Source organism: Carettochelys insculpta, chromosome 2 (assembly GCF_033958435.1).
Source record: "Carettochelys insculpta isolate YL-2023 chromosome 2, ASM3395843v1, whole genome shotgun sequence".
Classification (NCBI taxonomy): Eukaryota; Metazoa; Chordata; order Testudines; family Carettochelyidae; genus Carettochelys; species Carettochelys insculpta.
Window position 1 is genome coordinate 96,099,194 of NC_134138.1, and position 23,805 is coordinate 96,122,998.

Sequence of the window (23,805 nt, forward strand, 5' to 3'; positions counted from 1 at the left end):
GCACTTTGAAGTTTGCCGCTTCGAAGTCACCATGGGGGAGAATTAGCTTAATGAAGTGCTGCATATGCACCACAGCACTTCATTAGTGATCTCCCGACACCCTACTTACCATGTTCCCTTCAAAGTTGGGAGCGAGTGTAGACACAGCCTACGTGTTTAAAATATAAATTGTCTTGTCTACATTAAGGTTTAAACATAGTGTAAAAACACATCTTTCTCCCAGTGAAGACGTAGCCTACAACAGAACACAGTCAAGTTTGGATATATTTGCCTCATGATTGCTTTTTCCTGTTATAAACATACATGGACAATAAGTGATCTCTCAAAATAATCCGTTCTTCTTAATCTCCATGTTTCTGCTTCCTTGATCTTAATCCTGTTCCTAGTCTGATTGAAGAACCAGTTGAGGTTTTGCTGTTGGCAGTAGTGGGAACAGGAATGGGCATTCTGACACAATGCTGAACAACTCCTCTGAGATACAAATTTCCAAAGTGTTGGAAATCTCTGCCGTTGTTCTGGCGAACTATTAATAAAGCTAAATAAAAACTTCAGACTACTTCATTACCATGCAAATAGAGTTAGGCCTTTTATATGCAAATTAGTACAAGACAGAGACATACATCCTTAAGAAAAAGAAATACGGAATACCAAATATTAAAATAATCAATATTTATTCCACAGCTGACCTTTATATCTGTTCAGGCTGGACCCCATATCTCATAATATTGTTTGCTTTTGAAATGTATACGGTGAACTCTGCGATATAGATCTGTAAAAGACTGTCTTTTACTGGCAAATACATAGGGTTGCAATTTTACAGAGGAAAAAAAAAGTGCCCTAGGGGTTGACATTTAGTTTCTTAGCAAATACCTTTCCAGTAGGCCTTCTGTACTTATGTCACTATATCCATGCACTGTGAGTGTTAAATTACTAAAGGTTAAGTGGTGGTTAGCTGGGGAGTGGAGGGAAGCCTTCTCTCCATCCTCAGTGCTGCCCACATAAGGGGTATCCAACAGTGCAGACTCTGTGTCTATGGGTACATCACAGCCATCTGGCAACAGAAGTTACTGTTGGAAGTGATCACCTAACAAAACTTCTGTCGACAGATCGTGGCCACACACGAGAGTGGATTGCTCTGTCAATCCTCTCTGTCAACAGAGAGTGACCAGAATGCCCACCCACTCTCTCGACAGAACAGCCAACTGGAAGCACATCAGACAGGGCTGCCTGGTGACCCGGAAGCCCTGTCTGTCAACAAAGAGCACCCCCCCCAAGCATGTCCACACAACTTTTTTATCAACAGATTCTGTCGAGAAAGGTGTTCTGCCTCATGGGGAGAAGCAGAAGTCTGTCGACAAAAGTGCCACATTCTGTTGAGTTACTGTCAACAGAATGCATTTTTAGTGTGAACGCTCCAAAAGTTTTGTTGACAAAACAAAGGCGGCTGCTGCTGTTGGGTTGCTTCCCTCGGAGGAATTAAAGAATCAAGGTCGGAAATTCTAGGGTGAAATTCTAACTTCAGCAAAGTCAGGGGGAGTTTGCCATGTGATACCTGTTCCTGGCTTTGTTATTGACTTATTCCCTTAGGACTGAGTTGTTGAATTTATTTAGATGCCTAAAGATGCAGGCATGCATTTAGTGGGCTTTTCAGAAGCACTTGAGCAGGTTAGTATTGTTTGCTAATACTTGGATTCCAGCTGGAAATACATATCATATCTTCTCTTTCTTTTTAAAGATCTCCAGTAGTTATAGTTTCCAGTAATTATGTTATGCAAGGTCCAGACTGTTAAACTCCTTTTCAGAAAATGTCTCCCTCCTAATTTCTTCCACATTTTCATCATGTTGTTTACTTAATTATGGACAGAGAGGTGCTCATGAAATCCGAGAAATCAGACAGTTTCACTTCACGGGCTGGCCAGACCATGGTGTGCCGTACCATGCAACAGGACTGCTTGGATTTGTACGGCAGGTGAAGTCCAAGAGCCCACCTAATGCTGGCCCACTGGTTGTGCACTGCAGGTAAGCCAAACGAAAAGGCCCTGCTTTCAGTTTTCCCACTGAGATACTGGGCCTCATTCTTCATCATTTACGTTAGCTAATCACTCCATAACTAAGTGAACCCATAGGAGCTAATCACAATAACGCCCTGTGTAGAAGCAGAAGTGAAAATACCAAAACTGAGCCTGAGTTTTGCAAATCTTTACACACACAACTGTTGTTGACATCTGTCGGTATCTCACACCTGAAGCCCTTGCAGAATCAGGCTCCAAACCTTATATTTTCTGTAAATTTATATATCATGTCCTGTACTCTTTAATTTTAGCGCTGGTGCTGGTAGAACTGGGTGCTTCATTGTCATTGACATCATGCTAGATATGGCAGAAAGAGAAGGCGTCGTAGATATATACAACTGTGTCAGGGAGCTTCGATCTCGAAGAGTTAACATGGTGCAAACGGAGGTATTGGCATCTTTTTCTGAATATTAGACCATTTCCAGTAGAAGTACTGGCCTTTATCATGTACCCTACCTGCCACAGCACATGGAAAGTACCTCATATAGTGCAGTGAAGAACAACAAAGCCAGTCTGTATTTAAACAAGCATATGGGTGATCCCTTACTTGATTCTCATTTATGACATGATAAATGTTTTTTAAAAAATAGTTTGGTGGATATTGTTTAGTCAGACCTAAGATCTGCCACTTTGGGTTGGGTCCCAGAAGTGCCGTGGAGCTATGCAAAAATAAAGATATAAGATGAGGCAGGCCACTATGAAAACCGGCGGGGGGGTGTGTGTGCGTTGTGTACCATTTGGTTGGCTTATTTATCATTACTGATTGGGCCCAACCATTCCACAGCTTTTTCTGTGTATAATAGGAAACGTAGTTCACAAAATATAGTCATTAGGGCTCTACGCAGTGTACATTGATGTTTAATGGGAGCTTTATAGGTTATTTATCATTTACTTGAGCACTAACATTTGAGGTACATTCCCTCTGAGTCAGTTATGGTATCGATTGCTTCACTAGGAGCAGTACGTATTTATCCATGATGCAATCCTGGAAGCCTGCCTTTGTGGAGATACTTCTATTCCAGCTTCTCAATTTAGATCTGTGTACTATGAAATGAATAAACTGGATCCTCAGACTAATTCAAGTCAGATCAAAGAAGAATTTAGGGTAAGTTATGGACAGAACAAAGTGAATACATGTAATATGGCTCCTCATCCCATGTCAGTTAAACTCAGTGGAAATCCTACATTGATTTCAGTGGACTTTGGATCAGGCCTATGAGGAAAGAACTACAAAACAGGGCAATAATATCTCATAACTTTCTATTGAAGTATGTAAAATAATAAAGATATGCAATTAGGTAGTTGTAAAATTATCTTTTTCCTCATAAACAAAGGTTGGACTTTTGTGTGCTTTTCCTCCAGGATCCTTTCCTCAGAATACAGGTGGCCCTGTGACCATCCTTCAGGTTCTATGTTCAGATGTGCTCATGTTCAGCAATCCAAGGTTTTTGCTTCTGAACACAGTTGTTTGTTTTTCTTCTGTTTTTTTTACATTTGTGAATTCCATTGAAACCATATCCCAAGTTAGTTTGAAATCCTATTATTTGAATACTTTAGAACTTGCTCACAGATGAGCTAATCTTGCTCATGTATTGTTTATTCTTTCTTATAGACTCTAAACATGGTGACTCCAACACTGCGTGTGGAAGATTGCAGTATAGCACTTTTGCCCCGTAATCATGAGAAGAACCGCTGTATGGATGTTCTGCCTCCAGACAGATGCCTGCCTTTCCTCATAACAATAGATGGGGAGAGCAGTAACTACATTAATGCTGCACTGATGGATGTAAGCCCTCTTTTTTCATTAATAATAAAGCAGGAATAAACTGTGCTCCAAACTGTAAAATGGTGGGCAGCATAGTCAGCACCAGAGTGCTCAAATCCTTCCACTTCCCTTTCAAAAATGACACAAAATCTTTAAATCTCTAAGTACATTTAGGACCCCTCATATGTTATGTCAGAGCCAAGGTTCCAAAACCACACAGAGAGAGTCAGTCAGGGAGTAGTGACAAATTAAAAATGGCCACATTTCTCTCTAGCTCTTGAATTTTTAACCATCTTGCCTAAGAGGAAAAGCATTACCTACTAAGTCACCAATGCAGCTAACTGGGATAATAGGGTTTGCAGCAATATTTTAATTCCCTTTCCTTCTAATTTACATGGTAATTAACAGAAAAAATAATTGCCTGTCAGCACATATAGTACACAAGCTATTAGCTGAGTCATTCTATTTATGTCTGTCTGAATGAACATTTCCTGTTCAGTTGATGAAAAAATGATTTTTAAATGCAGTTATGATAATTTTAATAGCGCTAATAGAGTATCAGTAAAAAGACACTTCAACATGTTTTACACTTTCTAGAGACTATCAGGTTATCTCTGACATTTCAGAACTGAGGTAATTAAGGCTTTGTCTACACTACACTGCTTTTAGCTGTATTGCTGTTTTAGCTGTATTGCTGTATTTAGCTGTATTGCTTTTAGCTGTTTGGATCTTTGGCTCACAAAACATTTCCAGTCCCAATGAGTATCATTTGCATTATTGGCAGGAAAGCAGTCCTGCTAACATCACACTGTCACTTCTTGCAGCAAACCTTTGGATTTTTGTGGGGGACAAGGGGTTTAAGCACCCCAGAATGACAGAAGCTTTTTCATTCAGCTTAGAAATAGTCTGCAATTGTCTCACACACACACACACACACACACACACACACCCCCCAAGAAAATAGTGTTTATGAAAGAATGAATATAGTTCAAATATTCTTTCTGAAAAGCAAAGATTCGGTAACAATAATAGTTTGCACTCATATAAGACTTTTAATCTAAGATCTCAAAGAATTTTACTAATATTAGTTAAAACTCAAAACTAGATGGTGTTATCTTTGTTTTTATGAATGGGGATATCCTCAACAAAAGCTTAAATGGCTCTAAGTTTACACAGTGTCCAGGATCACACAGGATGCCAGTGGCAACTCTCAGATTATAACATACCAGCCCTTCCCTCCAGTCTCCTTTCTTGTCATTATACTTCATCTCATCATAGAGAGGTCAGTGCACTTTCTTGAGTAAATAAGTGTTAATCAAGAAAGATGATTGATTCCTTAGTATTAGCTTATTATGAGCTGTCTACCTTTGAAATCAAATTGTTGGGCTGAATCCTCATTGTATCTAACCCATGCTTGCTGCTCCAGGGCACAGGGACTAGATGTCTTTATTCCACTTTTTCTGTCCTTGGGGACAGACCCTGCGTGGTTCAGCGACTCCCCTTCCCTGCAACCACCTTGGAACAGCTTTGGGACTCTTATAAACTGTGCTGACTGATCTGGCTACCTGGGGCCAACCTATTTCCCCAGAATTGCTGGTGCACTGTGTGCTCCACCTGCGTCTCCAGGAAAGTGCCTACATTGGGGTCAGGAGCAGGTGGTTTGCTTTTTCTCATACCCTAATCTCCACCACTTTGTGGACAAGGTGCTTATTTGCTCTCCTCTTACCATATCAGATGAGATGGAAATGCAGAGCTGAATGAACTTAAAGCCCCATAACCCATGCCTCCTCATTAACTCCCTGGATAGCGCTGTATGGCCGTGTCTACACTAGCCCCAAACTTCGAAATGGCCATTCAAATGGCCGTTTCGAAGTTTACTAATGAAGCGCTGAAATGCGTATTCAGCCCTTCATTAGCATGCGGGCGGCCGCGGCGCTTTGAAATTGACACGCCTCGCCGCCGCGCGGCGCGTCCAGACGGGGCTCCTTTTCGAAAGGACCCCACCTACTTCAAAGTCCCCTTATTCCCCCTCATGAGCTCATGGGAATAAGGGGACTTCGAAGTAGGTGGGGTCCTTTCGAAAAGGAGCCCCGTCTGGACGAGCCGCGCGGCGGCAAGGCGCGTCAATTTTGAAGCGCCGCGGCCGCCCGCATGCTAATGAAGCGCTGAATACGCATTTCAGCGCTTCATTAGTAAACTTCGAAACGGCCATTTGAATGGCCATTTTGAAGTTTGGGGCCAGTGTAGACATAGCCTATATGTTTTAAATAAGAGGGATGAAATTTGGAATCCTGCATCACTCTGCACAAGAGTTTGGTGTTGGTATTGAGCAGTTGCTCAGTACAGCTCTCTGCCATGAAGGAACAGAGTCAGTGAAGAGTAGCCCCTGGCTGATTTAGCACATGACTTAAAGCAAGAAAACACCTTCTCATGATCACTGAAGGCAGCTGATCTAAGAGTTACAGTATGTATATCTTGTGATTATCAGCTGCTAAGAAGAGATTTCTGACCAAATGAAAGAAAGAGGGCATTCTGGCACCACATGCAAATCTGTAGCCAGATGATATTGCTTTGCTGCCAGATAGACTAGAATTTGAGCAATATTTTCTTTAAAAAATAAAAAATAACCAGGTGTCGCCTTACACAGTTATCACTCACATTAATAACCAAGTTCAGTCAGCTTTGTTTAATCTGGCCATCTACCATTCAAAATACACCTTCTGCTCAAGATTTTGTGGGTGCAACATTGGAAACAAGAATCTCTTTTTTTGTATGCCCATGCCGTAACATTTTTAAAAGTCTGATTTGTTAAAGCCATGTTGTCTCCAGAAGTAAAATTACTGTTTATTAGGTCTCAAGCAAACATCTCAGGGTAGATCTGAAAGCACTGTGTGAGTTATCATCAAAATAACAATATTACTTATTTTCCCAGGGTTTAGGGCCATTACTGACATTTTGCTGGATGGGCTTCTTGTCTTATCGCTTTCATTTTTATCCTCTGTCACTATTGTTTTGCAGAGCTATAAGCAGCCTTCAGCTTTTATAGTTACCCAACATCCTTTACCAAATACTGTCAAAGATTTCTGGAGGCTGGTCCTAGATTACCACTGCACATCAATTGTCATGCTGAATGATGTAGATCCAGCACAAGTAAGTTCTAAAAATTGTTCCAATCAAACTGTCCTTTACAAAGTAGTCCTTTTATTCTGTATCATGTGTACTTCAAAAGATAACTCACAAACATTAGAAAAGTAATTCATCATGTGTGGATAGGCAAAGGGAAGGAGGGGGGAATGAATGAGTTTTTCCACCAAAATGTAAATATATATGTACACCCCTACCAGTGCTATTTTGTGATTTCAAAAAAAAAAAAAAAAAAAAAAAAAAAAGAGGAGCCAGTAGTCAGCTGGCCACCTGCCTACTACCCCCAGACAATCCCATGGCTGGGGCTGCAGAGGTGCCAGTACTAGCTTTAAAAAAAAAAAAAAAAAAAGACACTGCCCCTACCTTAGTCAGACAGGAAGAAGACTCCTTCATAACTGATAATAGGACATGGAACCTTTTAATTCTAGGACATGGATTGGATCAACATGTAAGAAGTTTGAAGTGTCCAAGTGTGAACAGACATTTGAGCTTTCCCATGGCTTATCTGAAATGAGTTTATGGTCTTGGTCTACCTATTAGTGGACAGTAATTCCCTTACGAAAAATCAGCATCACATGTGACACAGATTGGATCTGTGAGCTGCAGCAGCAGTGGAGAGGGCAGGAGCTGAACAGGAATGGGATTGGACTACCTTCTCTTCATAGAGAGACTCTCGCTGTAGCAGGGATGAGGCAAATATATGGAGCACTTCTAGTTAACATACAGTGTAAGTCAATAGTGGAGTGGCCATGGGGCCAATGGTCCTATGCCACAGGCCCTGGTCAATTGGGGGCCCTGGAAAAATGGGTGCCACATGTTCTCACCCAATCTGCTTGCCCACCTGGTGCTCCTGCCAGGAAGTGGGGTCAGGGTGCAGGGGCTTGCCCCATTCCATTCATCCACTCAGCCCTCCTATCAGGGAGCAGGGTCTGAGCTCAGGGCTAGCCCTTACCTGCCCACTCACCCAGCATTTTTGCAGGGACGCAGTGTCTGGGTGCAGGACGTTGCCCCACTCTACCTGCCAGGGGACACTCCCTGGAAGGAAGTAGGGGACACTCCCTGGCAGGAGTGCTCAGCAAGAGGTGAGTGAGGTGGGGTTATATGCTGAAAGGAGGGGATGGGCCTTCACTTGCTCTGTCTCAGGACACCACAAAACCTGATCTGCTTCTGATGGTAACTGCTCATTGTTTAAGAAATGAAGAACTTGAGCTTTTCTGCACTTCTAATATGGCAGCGTTCTTAAGCACTGACTTTACTTAACACTCTCATTAAACAAGAATAATGTAGTGAACAAAACTACAATATAAATGATCTAAAATGTTGATAATTGTTTAAAGTAAACCCAAAATTAATGTTGTTATATGCTGCGTGTGATATTAATTCCTGATGCATTCAAAAATCTTTTTAAATAACTTTGTCATACACAGAAAAATGTTTACTTTTTCTTTCATGTTAACACTACATTTTTGTTGTTAAAGAATGTAACAGTTTTCAGTCTTGTCCTTCAAAGAAGTGCCTACACGTTCCAAATACTGTCTTGTAAACTAAAATTCTTAATCCTAACCAGTCTTACCCCTCTGCAGAGGGAAAAAATAGAAATTAAAGACAACATTTTTATTCATGAGTCTGAGAATGAATGAGGAAGTCAAATTTTTAGTAACCACCATATAGAAGTTTTGAAAGTGTAGGCTGTATTTTGAATATAGAGTAGTGTTTGGATATTTTAGGCATTTGTTGGATTCACTCACTGTTAAAAGTGATTGACATATAGTGAGTGTCAAGTAATAAACCTGCCTTTGCAGTTCACTACGCTTTTTCCTACAATGTAAGTGACAAGCTTTTTGTTAAGAAAAAATCTCAAAACTCAAAGAACAAAGAAGGAGGGAAAAGAGGGTTTGGTTTATTAAAAACCATTTGCTGTCACACAGCTTTATTGCTAATTGTCATAATCCTTTATATATTTCTGTATCATGTATTTACATATTATTTTAACATACTGCATCAGTTGCTCTATATTAGAACATTAAATAACATGAGTGAAAGAAAATAACCCTGGTGCACTTCTAAGTCTGCTGAAAACCAGTCTGGACTATAGCTGTTGACTCTCATATAGCTAAACATACAGTAAACCCTTTATTTAACTGACTAATAGAGGGGAGGGGTGTCCACTGTTCCAAAAAGTCCATTAAATGCAACGGTTTACTGCCCACCCATGCCCGCCAGGGTTCCCCAGCCCCACAAAAAAGAAAAAAACTGCCATTCATCAGAGCCAATGCCTCTGGAGGAGCAGCTGGACCTTGCTGCATGGCTGGAGGGACCTCGCCACATGGCTGGACTCACCTTATCATGTGTAGCTGGAGCTGCCTTGCCTTATGTGGCCTTAGGTACCCCGCTGTGTGCAGCTGGAGGGGCTATCACATGGCCTACAGGAGCCGTCACTGGAGCTACCACATGCTCCTCCCACCAGGGGTGGAGCATATACACAAGTGCCATTCTGCCCATGTATGCAACCCACCACTGGTTGGAGGAGCATAGGGCAGCTCCAGTAGAAGATGTGGCAGCTTCTTCAGGCTGTGGCAGCAGTAAGTCACGTAACTACTTTACAGACCCAGCGGACTGTGGGAACAATGGGGAGACATCCATTGTTCCCAAAGTCCACTAAGTTGGGGTCTGTAAAATTGAGGGTTTACTGTACCATGATAGTTTTTCCATGAGGCACACTAGCTCATCAGAAATCTCATATTAGGCTATGTCCACACTAGGGAAATTAAGTCAATTGCAGATACACAATTCTAGCTCTGGCAGTTGCATAGCTAGAATTGACATATCTGCAATCGATTTACCTGGCCATCTTCACAGAAGAAGGTCAACAGGAGAGTGTCTCCCATCGACCTCCCTTACTCTTTGCGAGGCACAAAGGGACTGCTGATTCCTGATAAGTCAGTTATGTGCATCCCTACCAGACAAGTGAAACTGCACCCTGGCAGGTTGATCTTCCAGAACCCGTATAGACATAGTGAATGAGTATTTATGGGAATCATTATGGCATCAGTAAAAAACTACATGGGCTATAAAAGAGTGTTAACTGTGTTTTGTTGCCTTACTTGTTTTTCAGTAACATTCCACAAAGCATATGTAGCATAGTTGGTAGATTGACCAGTAGGGAAGCCACTTTAATTACCTGTCATTTTTGACTTAAGACACAATTTCACCCTGTACGGTAATATGGTCATAAGCACCTTTGGTGACACTGACAGGAGCATTATTCCCCTATAATCTGAGCAAACGAACTATGCCACTATTTGGGGGGAAAAAAAGAGGGTAATAAAGCCCTTCTTCCCATCCAAAACTTTTTCGGGTTCAGGTAGGAGTTGCAAAATGCCGAGATTCATTTTAGAAGATCTTGATTATGTGGATGATGTTTGCTTACTTGAAAATACTACAGCTAATGCTGGAAAATCTGGGAGAAACTCTAGAATCTCTGGGCCATAAGATCAGTGGTGATAAAATCAAAGCTATGTATGCGTCCTGTAAAATAGCAGTGAATGACTTTCTGATGTTGCATGTAGACAGCAATGACACTGAATCAGTAAATAACTTGAGCTGTCTTAGTAGTGGGATGACAGCAGGAGGTGCTATAACCAAAGAATGTCAAATGTCCAAATGATCTTGCATCAGTGACATTTCTTCAAAGGTCTCTGTGAGGTGGGATGTCTCTGGGGTGGGGGGAGGAAAGGAGGGATAGAAAATAAGACAGAGAGTATCTTACTGCCTCCATACAAATCCATGGTACACCCATATCTTGAATGTTGCATACAAATGTGTTTGCCTCATCTCAAAACAGATATATGGCATTGGAAAAGGTTCAGAAAAGGGCAACAAAAATTATTAGGGGTTTGAAAACAGGTGTCACAGGAAGAACGATTGAAAAGACTGGGACTTCCCGCTTAGAAAAAAGGAGACTAAGGGAGGATATCGGGGTCAGCAACCTGCAGTTCCAGAGCTGAATGTGGCTCTTTCAGGAGCCAGTTGCAGCTCCGAGTGCTGCTGCCACTGATTCCTCCTCTGGCTCCAGAGGCTGCTGCCACATGAACAGAAAGCTAAGTTCAGTTGCCTGCCATTAAGCCAACAGAATTAACAGGTTTTTTATTGAAGCGGTGGCAGTCTCTGGAGCTGCTGAGTAGTCAGCTGTGGCAGGGAGCCCCAGAAAAGAAATCCATGGCAGGGCAGGGAGCCACCACGCTGTACGTGGGGGGACGCCTAAGCCTGCAGGAGAGCTGGCAGGAGGAGTGGCTAAGCCTGCCCCTTCCAGAGCCACTCAGTCGTGCTGAGAAGGATGAGGCAGAGGGAGCAGCGGGGAGCTGTGGCATCCATGGAGGAGCAGTGGCAGATCTCATTATCTGAGGCAGGTTAAGCCTGGGGATGTAGGGGTGGTTTGGGGCTGAAGAGAATTAATCCTGGGGATGGGGGAGTGGGTTTGGGGCTGATGGAGGGCAGCTATGTGGAATGGGGGTAACGCTTGGGGATGGGGCAGATTTGGGGGTTGAGGAAAGTAAAGCCCAGAGATAAGGATAACACCTTTCTGACTGGTACAAATCATTGTGTGCGCACTGTTCTTAAAATAGGGGTGACAAAAAGTATGATTTGATGTCCCTTGTTAAGGAATGTCTCATGTTCACATGCATTGTGGCTCTTCACGTATTGGTTCTGTAACTGAATTTGAAAAAGTGGTTCTTCTCACTGTTTCAGTTGCAGGCCCCTGGGGTACATGATAGAGGTATATAAAATCATGACTGGTGTGGAAAAAGTGAATAAGGAGGCATTATTTACTTGTTCCCCTAACAAAAGAACTAGGGGTCACCAAAGGAAATTAATGTGTAGCAGAAAGATTTTTTTTTCCCCCCACACACAGCACATAGTAAGCCTGTGGAGCTCCTTGCCAGAAGACGTTCTGAAGATCAAAATTTTAATGGGGTTAAAAAAAACTAGATAAATTCATGGAGGTTAGGCCATCAATGGATATTAGCCAGGATAGGTAGGAATGGTGTCCCTAGTTTGTGTCAGAGGTTGGAAATGGATGTCCGGAGAGGGATACCTTTTGTGTACCTCTTCTGTTCACTTCCTCTAGGGCATCAGGCGTTGGCCACTGTCAGATGGACCTTTGGTCTGACCTAGTATGGTCGTTCTTATGTTTCTTATCTAAGAAACAAGTGTTCAACACAATAGTGATGACAACCCTTCTGTAGCACATAGAATCATGGCTGTCAAAAAGAACTGAAGGGAGGAACTAAAGACTTTTTAGGGACAAAAGTTATGGCACGTTAACATACGTTGGCATGATTTTGTCACAAACAAGATTTTTAGATGGTCCCAGCAAGTTGCAGTCTTGCCCCAATTGAGAAAAAGTCAATTGCAGCCATGGGGTCATATTCTACACGCAGAAGGAGGTATTCTTTATAGAAGGTTTGTAGAGTTATGGTTGAAGCAAACAGATATGAGACCAACCACAAATGATGTTGGAAGATGCAATTTTGAGAGATTTAAGAAGCCTAAATCTTTCTTTACTGATTCATTCAAAGGAAGGTTTGAAAGAAACCATTCAAGACAATCCATTTTATGAATGACCATGGCTGCTACATCATAGCCATGTGGATCTGCTGCTGCTGTGTATATATTACAGTTTAGGGAGAATGCTATGCCTTCCTGAGAAATTAAACCTTAAGCATGTACCCTAAAAGAGCTGATACAGTAATATGCATTCAGCCACTCACATTCACAAAAAAACCCTCAACCCAAATGTTCTAGATATTTAAAAATCATATAAAGGCTAAGATGTTTAACCCATAATCTATGGGAATCCATGATATTCAAGTCTTTTTTTAAAAAGCCATTGGAATGGCTTTTTTACATAATGGAAGGTCCTACAGTGAGTTGTACAAGGTGTTGGAAATCTACATTAGCTATCTGTATTCATTGTTTTTTTGCTACTCCATACAAGTAAGTGTGTTCCATAATGAAAATGATTAAGATTCAGAGCAGAGTCTAAAAGTAATTTGCTTATCAGTGTGAGCTGTGAATGTAGAGTGTTTTAAAAAAAAGAAAATACATTTTCCTAATTGGAAGTTTTTGTTTTTAATTTGTTAAATTGAACTGATATGCAAATCAGACTTTGTCCTATTTTTTACTCTGTTTTAATAGCCACATTTTTCTAAAATGCAGTAATTTGTGAGTCGCTCTGTTGAGGGATGAGTGTTATAGGAAGTGCAAAACAACAGCTGGAGCATGTCTGAGTTGTCCGCTCAGCTGTGGATCAGCCACAGTGCAGCAGAATGAAGATGCTATGCTGCTGTGTTGGATAAAATGAAGTTTCAAAATATGAAATCAGTTCTCCTGCAAGCAAGCATAAGTTTGTTCATTCTTATACTTAATTTTACTGCATCCTTGCATACCTCACCATGAACTGATATAGATACCCATATAGGTGAGTTAATATCGTTTATTGGACCAGCTTCTGTTGGTGAAAGAGAGATGCTTTTGACCTTACACAGAGCTCTTCTTTGGAAACTTATTTCTTTCCTCAACAAAAATTGGCCCAATAACAAATATCATCTCATCCAGCTTGTTTCTCTAATGTCCTATGACCAGTACAACCACATTAGCACTGCAAACAAAGACATCCTGGAAAGTCAACAGACTTTTCTCTAAAAATATATTCTCTAGAGGGCAACTCTGAGAATCTCCATCCAAATGTTGAGCTACTCTTTAAAATATTAGGGGGAGAAGACCAAGAGTTGGGTAATTCATTCTAGGATTAAGCCATAAAAATTTTATTGAACACTTACATTGTTCAAGCTACATATGAATATTCTTCTGTGATCTCTAACACCTAACTTATTTCCGGGCAAAAGTGAGATCACATTTTCCACTGTAAAGTGGCATTCACAAATGTAAGGTTGACAGGTCACTGAAAATTGCAAGCAATGCTGATTTTAGGCAGTTCACTGGTCTAGAGCTAAACTGAGAACAGAATTCAGCCCCTGGAATTTTGAAACTAGGTATACCATTTATAACAGCAGTAACACATTCCACTGTGTTTATGAACTGCAATCAACACACTTAGAACACTGAAAGATATCAGCCCCTTGGTTCTTTGCTCACCCTAAATGTAGTGTCATTCAACCACATACCCACAGCCCATTGTGTCTGCATGCTTAATTGACGGTGAGGAATGTGCAACTTCAAACTCCAAAGAGTTAAGAATGCCGCAGTGAAATATATGAGGTTCAGCCAATTACAGATTCTTCTGGTTAAAATTGCCCTGCAAAAGTAAAGTTGTAGTACAAAAAAACAACTGTTCCAGGGACTGGGAAACTACAATTTTATGATAATGTAGGTGTGAGAATTTTAGTAACTCTAAAAACAAGAGAAAAAATTAAATGAAACGATACATATTCAAAATTAAGAAAAATCCATTCTTCAGTGATGTTACAAAATATCAATGTTCTTGTAAATAACTGTGCTTGTCTGTGATTTTGATCTTCTATAGTTGTGTCCCCAATACTGGCCAGAAAATGGGGTGCACCGACATGGTCCTATTCAGGTGGAGTTTGTGTCAGCTGATTTAGAGGAAGATATAATCAGCCGGATATTCCGAATTTATAATGCAGCAAGAGTAAGAACATTATTTATTCAGTTTCTCTCTTTTATTGAACTTAATAGTTTGGCTTGACAGTAGGCAATGTAACTAAGAATTTTTTTCCAAGTACCCTGTTATTTGTAATCAGGACTATATAGTCATAAAATAGTATGTGCATCTCTCAGTAAAATTGAAGGTAATTAACAAACCTTACCAACAATATAAAAGTTCTTCTCTTGGTAGTCTGTTGTATCCAACCATGACATCTTGAGCTTGCACAGGCTCGTCGGTTGTGGGCTCACGTGCAGCTGAGGAGTCCAAGCCTTGAACAGTATGGGCATTCATAGTAGGGGCAAGGGAATTGCCCTGGCTCTGTCGATGCGGCTGCTGCTGTTGCTTTCCTCCTCTCACAAGCATCAATCAGGTGTATGCGTTGCTGCTCTTTGAACTTGCCATATGAGAGCACGCCAGCCTGTTCGGTGTTCTGCATGCTCCTCTAGCTGCTTTGGCTTTAATCCAGCATAAACAATGTTGGCTTTCATTCAGTCTTTATACCTCTTGTGAGGCCTACCTTGATTCCTTTTGCCCTGGGAGAGTTCACCATAAAGGAGTTGATTAGGGTTTCTTGACTCCTCCATTTGTATGACGTGTCCTGTCCAGCAAAGCTGGGCTTTCAGAATCATAGCTTCAGGGCTTCCAGATTCATGACTCTGTCCTGCCATTGAATGTGCAGTATTGACCTCAGGCTGCATGTGTGGAAGAGCTCCAGCAGTTTCACATGTTTTCTGTACAAGGTCCAGGTTTCACAGCCATACAGGAGACTGGTCAGTACTACAGCCTTGTACACTTTCAGTTTAGTGGGCTGTTGGATATTGTGCGGATTCAACACTCGCGCTCTCAGATGTCCTAGTGCCTGGTTGGCCTGGCAGATCCTAGCATTGATTTCTTTGTCAAGAGAGCCATCACGCTGCCAAGGTTCTTGAACTCGTCTACTATTTTTAACTCTGTTCCTTCAGTAGAGATTGAAGTGGGGAGAGCAGCAGATCCTGGAGCAGGTTTAAACAGTATCTCAGTCTTTACTAGGCTGATGGTCAAACCAAAGAGGTGAGTGGCTTCAGCAAACTTGTTGACAATGAGCTGGAGATCAGATTCCTTGTGTGCCCTAAGTGCACAGTCATCAGAAAAAAAGGGCTCCAAGGATGAGCCTCTCAAGTGTCTTGTTTTTAGCATTCAAACGACAAAGGTCTAAAAGTGACCAATCAACCTTGTATTTTATGTAGACTTCATGGTCCAGGTCCCTAACTGCGTGGCTGAGGACGCACGTGAAAAAGAGGTTGAATAACACTGGGGCCAGCATGCACCCTTGCTTCATGCCATTGGATGTCTCAAATTGATCTGAGGGCTCGCCATTCAAAAGAACAAAGCCAGTCACATCATTGTGGAACAGGCGTTTGAGGTTAACGAATCTTCTCAGGCAGCCGAATTTTGACAGGATAATCCACAGGGCTCCTCTGTTGATGGTGTCAAACACCTTGGTCAGTCTATAAGGACAGCGTATAGATCCAAGTTCTGCTCTAAGCACTTTTCCTGGACCTGACGAGCAGCGAAGATCGTGTCAATGGTGCTGTGGCCTGGGCAGAAACCATGCTGTACCTCTGGTAGGTTCTCCTCTGAGATGCTGGTGATCAGACAGTTGAGGGTGACTCAAGCCAAGATCTTCCGAACAGCAGAGAGAAGGGAGATGTCCTGGTAATTTCCACAGTCAGCTTTGTTGCCCTTGGTCTTGAAGAGGGAGACGATTGTGACATCTCTAAAATCTTTGGGTATATCATCTTCTTCCCAGATGTTGGTCAAAATGCTGTGAAAAGCTTTCAAGTGACACTGGTCCTGCTGCCTTGAAAATTTCAGCAGGGATATTGTCCATCCCAGGGGCTTTGCCAGAGCTGGTCTGGCTGATTGCCTTTTTAACCTCATCCATTGCAGGGGGCAGGTCAAGACTGTCAGTTGTGGCTTTCTGAGGCATCTGGTCTAGGGCCACAGGGTCAACAATGGAGGACGTGTTAAGAAGGATGCTGATGCGCTCTCTCCACCCATCCCTGATGCTGCTTTTCTCCCTCAGGAAGGTCATGCCATCTACAGACAGGAGAGGTGTAGTACTTGGCTTTGAAGGTCCATATACAGCTTTGATAGCACTGAAGAACGTCTTGTAGTTCTTGGTGTCAGCGTAGTATTGGACTTCATCAGCTTTTCTCTCCCACCACTCATCTTGCATTTTGCGAAGTGCAGTCTGTGTCTGACTCTTAAGGTGCTTGAAAGGGTCATGTTTGGAGATTGAGGATTGATCGTTTTGCCATAATGGAAATGTGTTCTGTTTTTCATCTAAGATCTTCATGATGGGCTCATCATTTTTGTCAAACCAGTCTTGGTGAACTCTCTCTTTTAAGTCCTATTGTCGACTTGGCTGACTCCACCACCAGGGTTTTAAACTGGTCCCACTTTTGTGTTGGGTCTCCAGTCAGAGGTCCCTGGGATGTCAGCACGTTGTCAAGGCGGGCTGCAAGTTGCTTACGGTGACCAGTATGTTACAGCTTTCTGATGTTGAAGGACGGTCTGACAGCCTTGAGCTTCTTGTGGTGCAGGGGTGTGATGTGCAGCATAAGGACAGATGTGACGAGTCTATGGTCAGTCCAGCACTCAGCTCTCCACAAGGCCCTGGTGATCTTAATATCACGAATGTCCAGCCTGAGACAGATGACATAGTCAATCGGGTGCCACTGTTTTCATCTTGGGTGCCTCTATGTGGTCTTGTATTTGTCGGCCTGCTTGAAGAGAGTGTTGGTCATCATCAGGTCATTTTCTGCACACAAGCTCAGCAGAAGGCCATTGGCATTCGTGTTACCAAGGCCGTGATGTCCCAGCACCCCTCTCCTACAGTCGTTGCCAACTTTGGCATTGAAGTCACCCAACAGGAGACACTTGTCACTAGGAGGAGTTGCTTTTGCAAGATGGTCAAGGTCCTCATAGAAACTCTCTTTTGCTTCATTGCTGCTGGTAAGAGTGGGGGCATAAACGCCGATGACTGTAACGTGGCGAGAGGGGTTGAGGGGGAAGCAGAGCTTGATCAAATGCTCACTGATGCAAATTGGTAGGTCAAGAGTCTGGCTCAGAAGTGATGTCTTGATGGTAAGTCCTACTCCATGGATTCTGTCTTCATTTTTTGGCCTGCATTTCCAGAAGAAGGTGTAGCCTCCTTTCAGTTCACAAATGGATCCTTCCTCTGCAAATCTGGTCTCGCTCAGGGTGACTATGTCAATGTTATAGCGTGCCTGTTCTCTTTCTATGAGGGCCCTTCTTCTCTCAGGCCTCATAATGTTCTCCCTGTCCAAGAGGGTGCAAACATTCCATGCTGCAAGTATCATCTTTCTTTTCCCTGTTTTTCAACCGCTGTGAGGGTAAAACTGCCAGCTGCGGCATGCTGGCTAGTTTGGTTGGGACAAGCAATTTTTGAGAGACCTTTTCTAGTCCCTTCCCTCGTCTGAGGGTGAGCAGTGCTGCTCCTGAAAAGGCCTGCTCAGTTGCCTGGGATGTTGCCGAACTCGTCTGTTGTCCTGGGTTCAGAGTCAAGTGATCAAAGTCCACAAGCCTCCTACATGTGGGTTTGGAACTATGAGTCCCAGTGGTCACCTCCGCCTATCACTTTGCTCCTCCCTCATCTCTGCAGGACTTTGAAGTAAACAGAAGATGTAGAAGGATGAAGTAGACTCATAAAGTAGGCTGATTTGAGAGATGAGAATATGCAAAGAACCTGTGCGGGAGAATGTTTAACGTGGAAAAGCCGTTACACAGGGGCAGTTCCACTCTCTTGGCCTCAGAAGCCTGGTTCCAGTGGTACGAACAGTCATCGTGGCTGGAGACTTCCTAGGCTGCAGTGGATGGCCATGCCATCTTTGGTGCCTTGTCATGCCCTTCGCTCTCCACAGAGCATTGCAGAGCCGCCTTCCTGTTTGTTGGATCTCGCTGTTGCTCTCGTCCATCCGGTCCAACAGAGCCAACTTCACATGCTAGGATAGGCAATTCCCTTTCTCACCGCAGGTTTCAGACCTGCCGGCTACCCTCACCTGTTTAGCCCACCTGTCGAAGCAGTTTATCAGGGTGTGGCCGCTGCGCATGCTACAGCTTCTTGGAGACACAGGTGAGAGCTAAGTGCTAGGTGGGGACCAAAGATGCACGAACTGCCTTCGAAGAGACATGTCAAGTCCCCCACACGAGAGGTGTTACCCCTCCCTGGACACCCCATGCACCCTGGATATAAAAGTAAATGTAAAGTAAAGACTAAACATGCATAAAGTACATCTCACTCCAAAGTCTGTATGAGAATAAGTTTATAGATATATGGTTCATACATACAATCCAAATAAGGTCATGTATGTGTAATCAGAACAAATGCATGTTTCTACCATATGCCTTTGTTTCCTACATTCACATGAGAAAAACACAGCCTTAAGGTTGTGCTGTTAACCAAGAAATGCAGAAGCTAATGTTATTACAACAGCATTAGCCCACATTGCATATTTTATTGTGATTATAATTCTGTTTGTTTTAAAATACACTATCAATTTATTGAATAAATGTAACAAACAATAAAACTAGAAACTGGGGCTTTAGGAACAACATTACTTTGGTGCAGGAATCTTAGCCTGTTTTCAAAAATAGGGGGTTATTTGAGGTACCTTATCTTTTAAGGTCCCAACTTGAAACCCGCTATGGGAACATGATTGCCAGAAAGCAATACCTAACCCTAACAAATAGGTTCTCTTAACATGTCTCAAGTTGGGCTCCCAATACTCAGCAGGTTGTTTTTGAAAATGGAGGGCTTTAATAGCTGTATTTTTTATGTTTGTACGTGAAGAGTGTTGCCTTATCATAGTCTGCACTGAATGTTCCAGCCCTTTAAATACAGAAAAAAACCTAAATGCACCAATATCACTGCTTTGAAAAATAGATTTATTTCTTGTAAATACTGTACCAGGCGCTCAATGAAATGGACACTCCTTTAAGTGCACCTTTTTCTATTGGTACATTTTACAAAAATATTAGTGTGGTGTGATCATGCCCTGTACCCTTGCCTCCATGTAGTCAGCAGACATCTATTTAGTTGAGAGACCACAGAGGAGATCAGGCATCCCATCCAATCCAGGCAGGGATGACCAGTGAAACAGACTGACCCCTCCTCCACAAACTGAGGAGACATTGAAAAGAATGGGCAGCATTCCCTAGTCGGTCAGAGAGGTCATGGACTGCCCTGAGGACTGGTCCTCCCCAAAACAAGCTCCTGTCAGGGGTGTCAGTGAATGGGCTGCAACCCCTGCGTAAGTCAGGGATCTACTGTACTGTACTTCACTTCTGTGATTCTGTGATTAATTTACTCTGCCTCATCTCTGATATGATCCTTTTTCTTGTTAATCTGGCAACCTCTCTATTACTCTGTAAGCACTTCTGTTTCTTTGTTCCGTGCATTAATTGATGTAGCAAAGCCCCTCTTCAGAACTATGTCTCTCAAGAGTTTGGGCATTGTCCCATCAGGATTAACAGCCTCTCCGACTCCCCAGGCAAAGGGGGAGGGGGAGCTGCTCTGCACCCCCATAAGTGTGTAGCCTCATATGGAAGGGGCAGGGTTGGGGGTGGCCAGCCACCAGGACCACAGTACCCTGCTGCCCCGAGTGTACCACACGGTGCTCCTACAGAGATTTAAAGGGCCCAGGGCTCCTGCTGCTGCTGTGAGTAGCATCTGGGAGCTCTGGGCTTTTTTGTATTGCTGGGCCTCAGAGCAGAGGCCCTCTCTGTCCACCCCCCCCCCACACACACACACGCACGTCACCAGTTCTGGATAACCCAGTTAATCAAATGCACTTTGATATTTTTAAACAGATTTTTATTTTTTTGGTTTTTTTCCCACTCCTGCTTTCCTCCAAATGGCTTGAAAGATTTTGCTCTAACTTTGTTTTTAAAATGAAGGAAACCTGGGAAGTTGCTTCCAAAAAGCCAAAACCTACGAGCATGTGAACAACCAGAGATTATAATTGAAAATGTATTGTGACTGTCACTTTGCTACTAATTGACTACTATACTATTAAATCATCATTTATGTGATTCGCACAGTTCTACCATTGTTTTTCTTTTGTCTCTATGTATATCATGCTATTTTAAACATCCTGTGCTTAATAACTCTGTTGGGGTGTGTCTACACTAGGAACTAAGTTCAAAGTTGGCACTACTTTGACGTGGCCATGAGAGTCTACACACATTTTTCCAACTTTGAAGTCCTTACCCCATTCCCAGGAACGGAGTAGTGCCTTACTTCAAAGTTTTAACTTCTAAGTAGGGGTGTGTAGACACTCTACTTTGAAGTTATTTTTGTAGTGGAGACAAAGCCTTGGAGATTAAAAGCCATGACTCTCAAGGGTGGTTGAAATTGCTTTAATAATTTGTAAGCAGTGCTCTCCTTTAGCCACTTTGATGAGCCTGCCTGAATTGTATGCCATTTGAGTATAGTGTAAATAGTGCCTTTGCTTATTTCTTGCTCACTGTTCGGATCTTTGCAGCCGCAAGACGGGTATCGGATGGTACAGCAGTTTCAGTTCCTGGGATGGCCCATGTACAGAGATACTCCCGTGTCCAAACGTTCGTTTTTGAAACAAATACGTCAGGTGGAGAAATGGCAGGAAGAATACAATGGAGGAGAAGGACGTACAGTTGTACATTGTTTGTAAGTATGTGAAAAGAAGGTAGGAAAAGCAAGGGGACTGTACGAATATTTACTGTATGTTGGGTTTTATAGTATTCACATGAAGGCAGGGGGCATGCTGGTAATTTATCTCATAATTTGGAACTGAATTACACCTCAGCTTATTGAAAAAACAGTGGAAGCTCATGAAAGTTTATCATTTGTGAGAAATTGGGAGTTTCCATTCATGTTCTTTGGGAGGACCTTGAATGTGTGCATGATGGCCAATCCATGTGGAGGTACAAGTTCTTCTTAATCTCAGTTTTGTGGTGATTTGTACATGCTGAAAACCACACACACACACACACACACACACACACACAAAATGTATGAAAAAGCATAGGACCCTGGGCAAAACATTATATTTCATGTTTCTTTGAGGTAAAATGGCATGGCAGTCCAATTCAAACATGACAGAACAAAATAAAGGCAAAACTTATGCATGGGCACTTCCAAAGTTGAAACAACTGAATTGTTTGAGAAATGATGGGCCATGCAGGATGATCTAGTTAAAAATAATTTACCTTTTATAATAACAACATGTAGGCTTATGATATTGCAACCCATAATGTATACAGCCTGTAATCTACTTTATCTCTCTTGTAGTCTGCCTGCTGTTCCTGTTTTAGGATTTAGAATCTGCCATGTGCTGCTTTCCCCAGCTCCCACTGAGGATTAAGTCCTTGTTGACTGATGCTGCAATGCAGGAAAGCAGCATTGGCTGAAGTGCCGTCTTGAATAGTGATGGAATTACATGCATCTTAAAGTGCTTTCATGAATTGGGACCTATATTAGAAAATAATTTTCTGACACTTCTGTTTCTATTTAACACAAATTAATAACTATAGATGAAAACTGCAAGTAAGCTATTGCCCACTGACACTGACCTGGACAAGACACAACTTCTTTGTGCTTTAGTTTCCCCATCTGTAGAATGGGGATAATAATACCGACATCAAAGGAGTATTGTGTGGTTTAACTAATTAATGTTTTGAGATCCTCAGCTGAAAGGCCCTTTTGAAGTGCAAATTACTGTTATCTCTATAGTTGCTGATGATATTAAATAGTTGTACCGCATCACACACGCGTCACTTCCAGGCAGGAGAGAAAAGAAAAGGCTCTAACATAATCCTTTTAAATGACTTCAGTTTAATTAAAATTCTCAAAGAGTCCCACAATAGCAGTCAATGTTTTGGCAGCAGAAAGCGTTCTTTTCATACTGCCTGGATGTGACAGATGTGCGGCTTCATAGCTTCCTTTGAAAATCAACCATTTGTGAGTGCTGGTTTGAAAGACCCACTAGCTAACTAGTCTGCACTCTGGCAATTATTAAGGTTTATTATTTCCAGTGAAGTGCAGCCTAAGACACTGATTAGAATAGCTGGAGAAATAATAGGGCTTCCAGAAAGAGATTCTCTTGAAGATTAAAATAACTGGAGATAAAGGACTATTAAATATTTTTGATCATGCCTGTGAACATTTATGCCTAGCTTAGAGTTAGCAAGTCAGTGTTGGTTCTCATCTTCTGGAACTATAGATGAGGGGAGGAATCTCCAGCTATAAAAGCACATGTAGCTAGCGTGTAATGCTTATGCCTAATGCCACAAGGTACAGGTAGAATGTAGTGGGATATTCCAGCACCACCTAATGGTTATGTTAAGAATACAGATAGCAATACAAAGTATAAACAACAAGAAGTCTTGTGGCATCTTATAGACTAATATATATTTTGGAGCATAAGCTTTCGTGGGCAAAGACTCACTTTGTCAGAGGCATGAGTGGGGTCAGGGTGGGGAGTTCAGAGGAGGATTTAAAGAGGAAGTCTCAGTAAAGGGGAGGGCCAGAGCTGACAAGGTCTGTTCCGTCAGCGTGGATATGGCCCATTATGGGCAGTTAATGTGGAGTTGTGAACACTGAGAGGAGAAAACAAGTCAGTTCAGTCAGGGGATGTGGCCCATTGCCAGATGCTAATGTGGAGGTGTGAACATCAAAAGCAGAGAAGCTACTTTTCTAATAGTTAACAGAGAGAGAGCCGTGCTAGTCTATATACTATCAAAACAAAAAAGCAGTCTTGAGGACACCAAATGAAATTAATGGGTAGGTTTAAAGTTAATAAAAGAAAGTTCTTCTTCACTCAGCACATAGTTAACCTGTGGAACTCCTTGCCTGAGGAGACTGTGAAGGCTAGGATTATAACAGAATTTAAGAAAAGGGATCTTAATTAAACAGAAATGTATTTTATCCCACATTCAGGCTCCCATTCACAGCCAGAGCAAGGCAATGAAGCCTTAGCATGAATTGGGTATCAGGCCTCCCATCTCAATTCTGTTTTCCAAATAGTTACTTTGTTCTTCAGACTTACAAATAAATAGAAAAGACTAGTGCCGACTTGAAACACTCTGCT

General features: G+C 42.3%; 1 protein-coding gene across 10 annotated transcripts in view; it reads left to right on the top strand.

Moving 5' to 3' along the window:
- PTPRM (protein tyrosine phosphatase receptor type M) overlaps nucleotides 1-23,805 on the top strand; it is a 743,228-nt gene that overhangs the window by 712,890 nt on the left and 6,533 nt on the right. For all 10 annotated transcript variants that reach the window (XM_074987422.1, XM_074987431.1, XM_074987423.1 and 7 more), the window contains 7 exons: nucleotides 1,865-2,019; nucleotides 2,324-2,459; nucleotides 3,028-3,177; nucleotides 3,685-3,858; nucleotides 6,856-6,987; nucleotides 14,528-14,653; nucleotides 21,220-21,383. In XM_074987422.1, coding sequence (XP_074843523.1) covers nucleotides 1,865-2,019; nucleotides 2,324-2,459; nucleotides 3,028-3,177; nucleotides 3,685-3,858; nucleotides 6,856-6,987; nucleotides 14,528-14,653; nucleotides 21,220-21,383 — 1,037 coding nt within the window. The remainder of the gene's footprint in view (nucleotides 1-1,864; nucleotides 2,020-2,323; nucleotides 2,460-3,027; nucleotides 3,178-3,684; nucleotides 3,859-6,855; nucleotides 6,988-14,527; nucleotides 14,654-21,219; nucleotides 21,384-23,805) is intronic.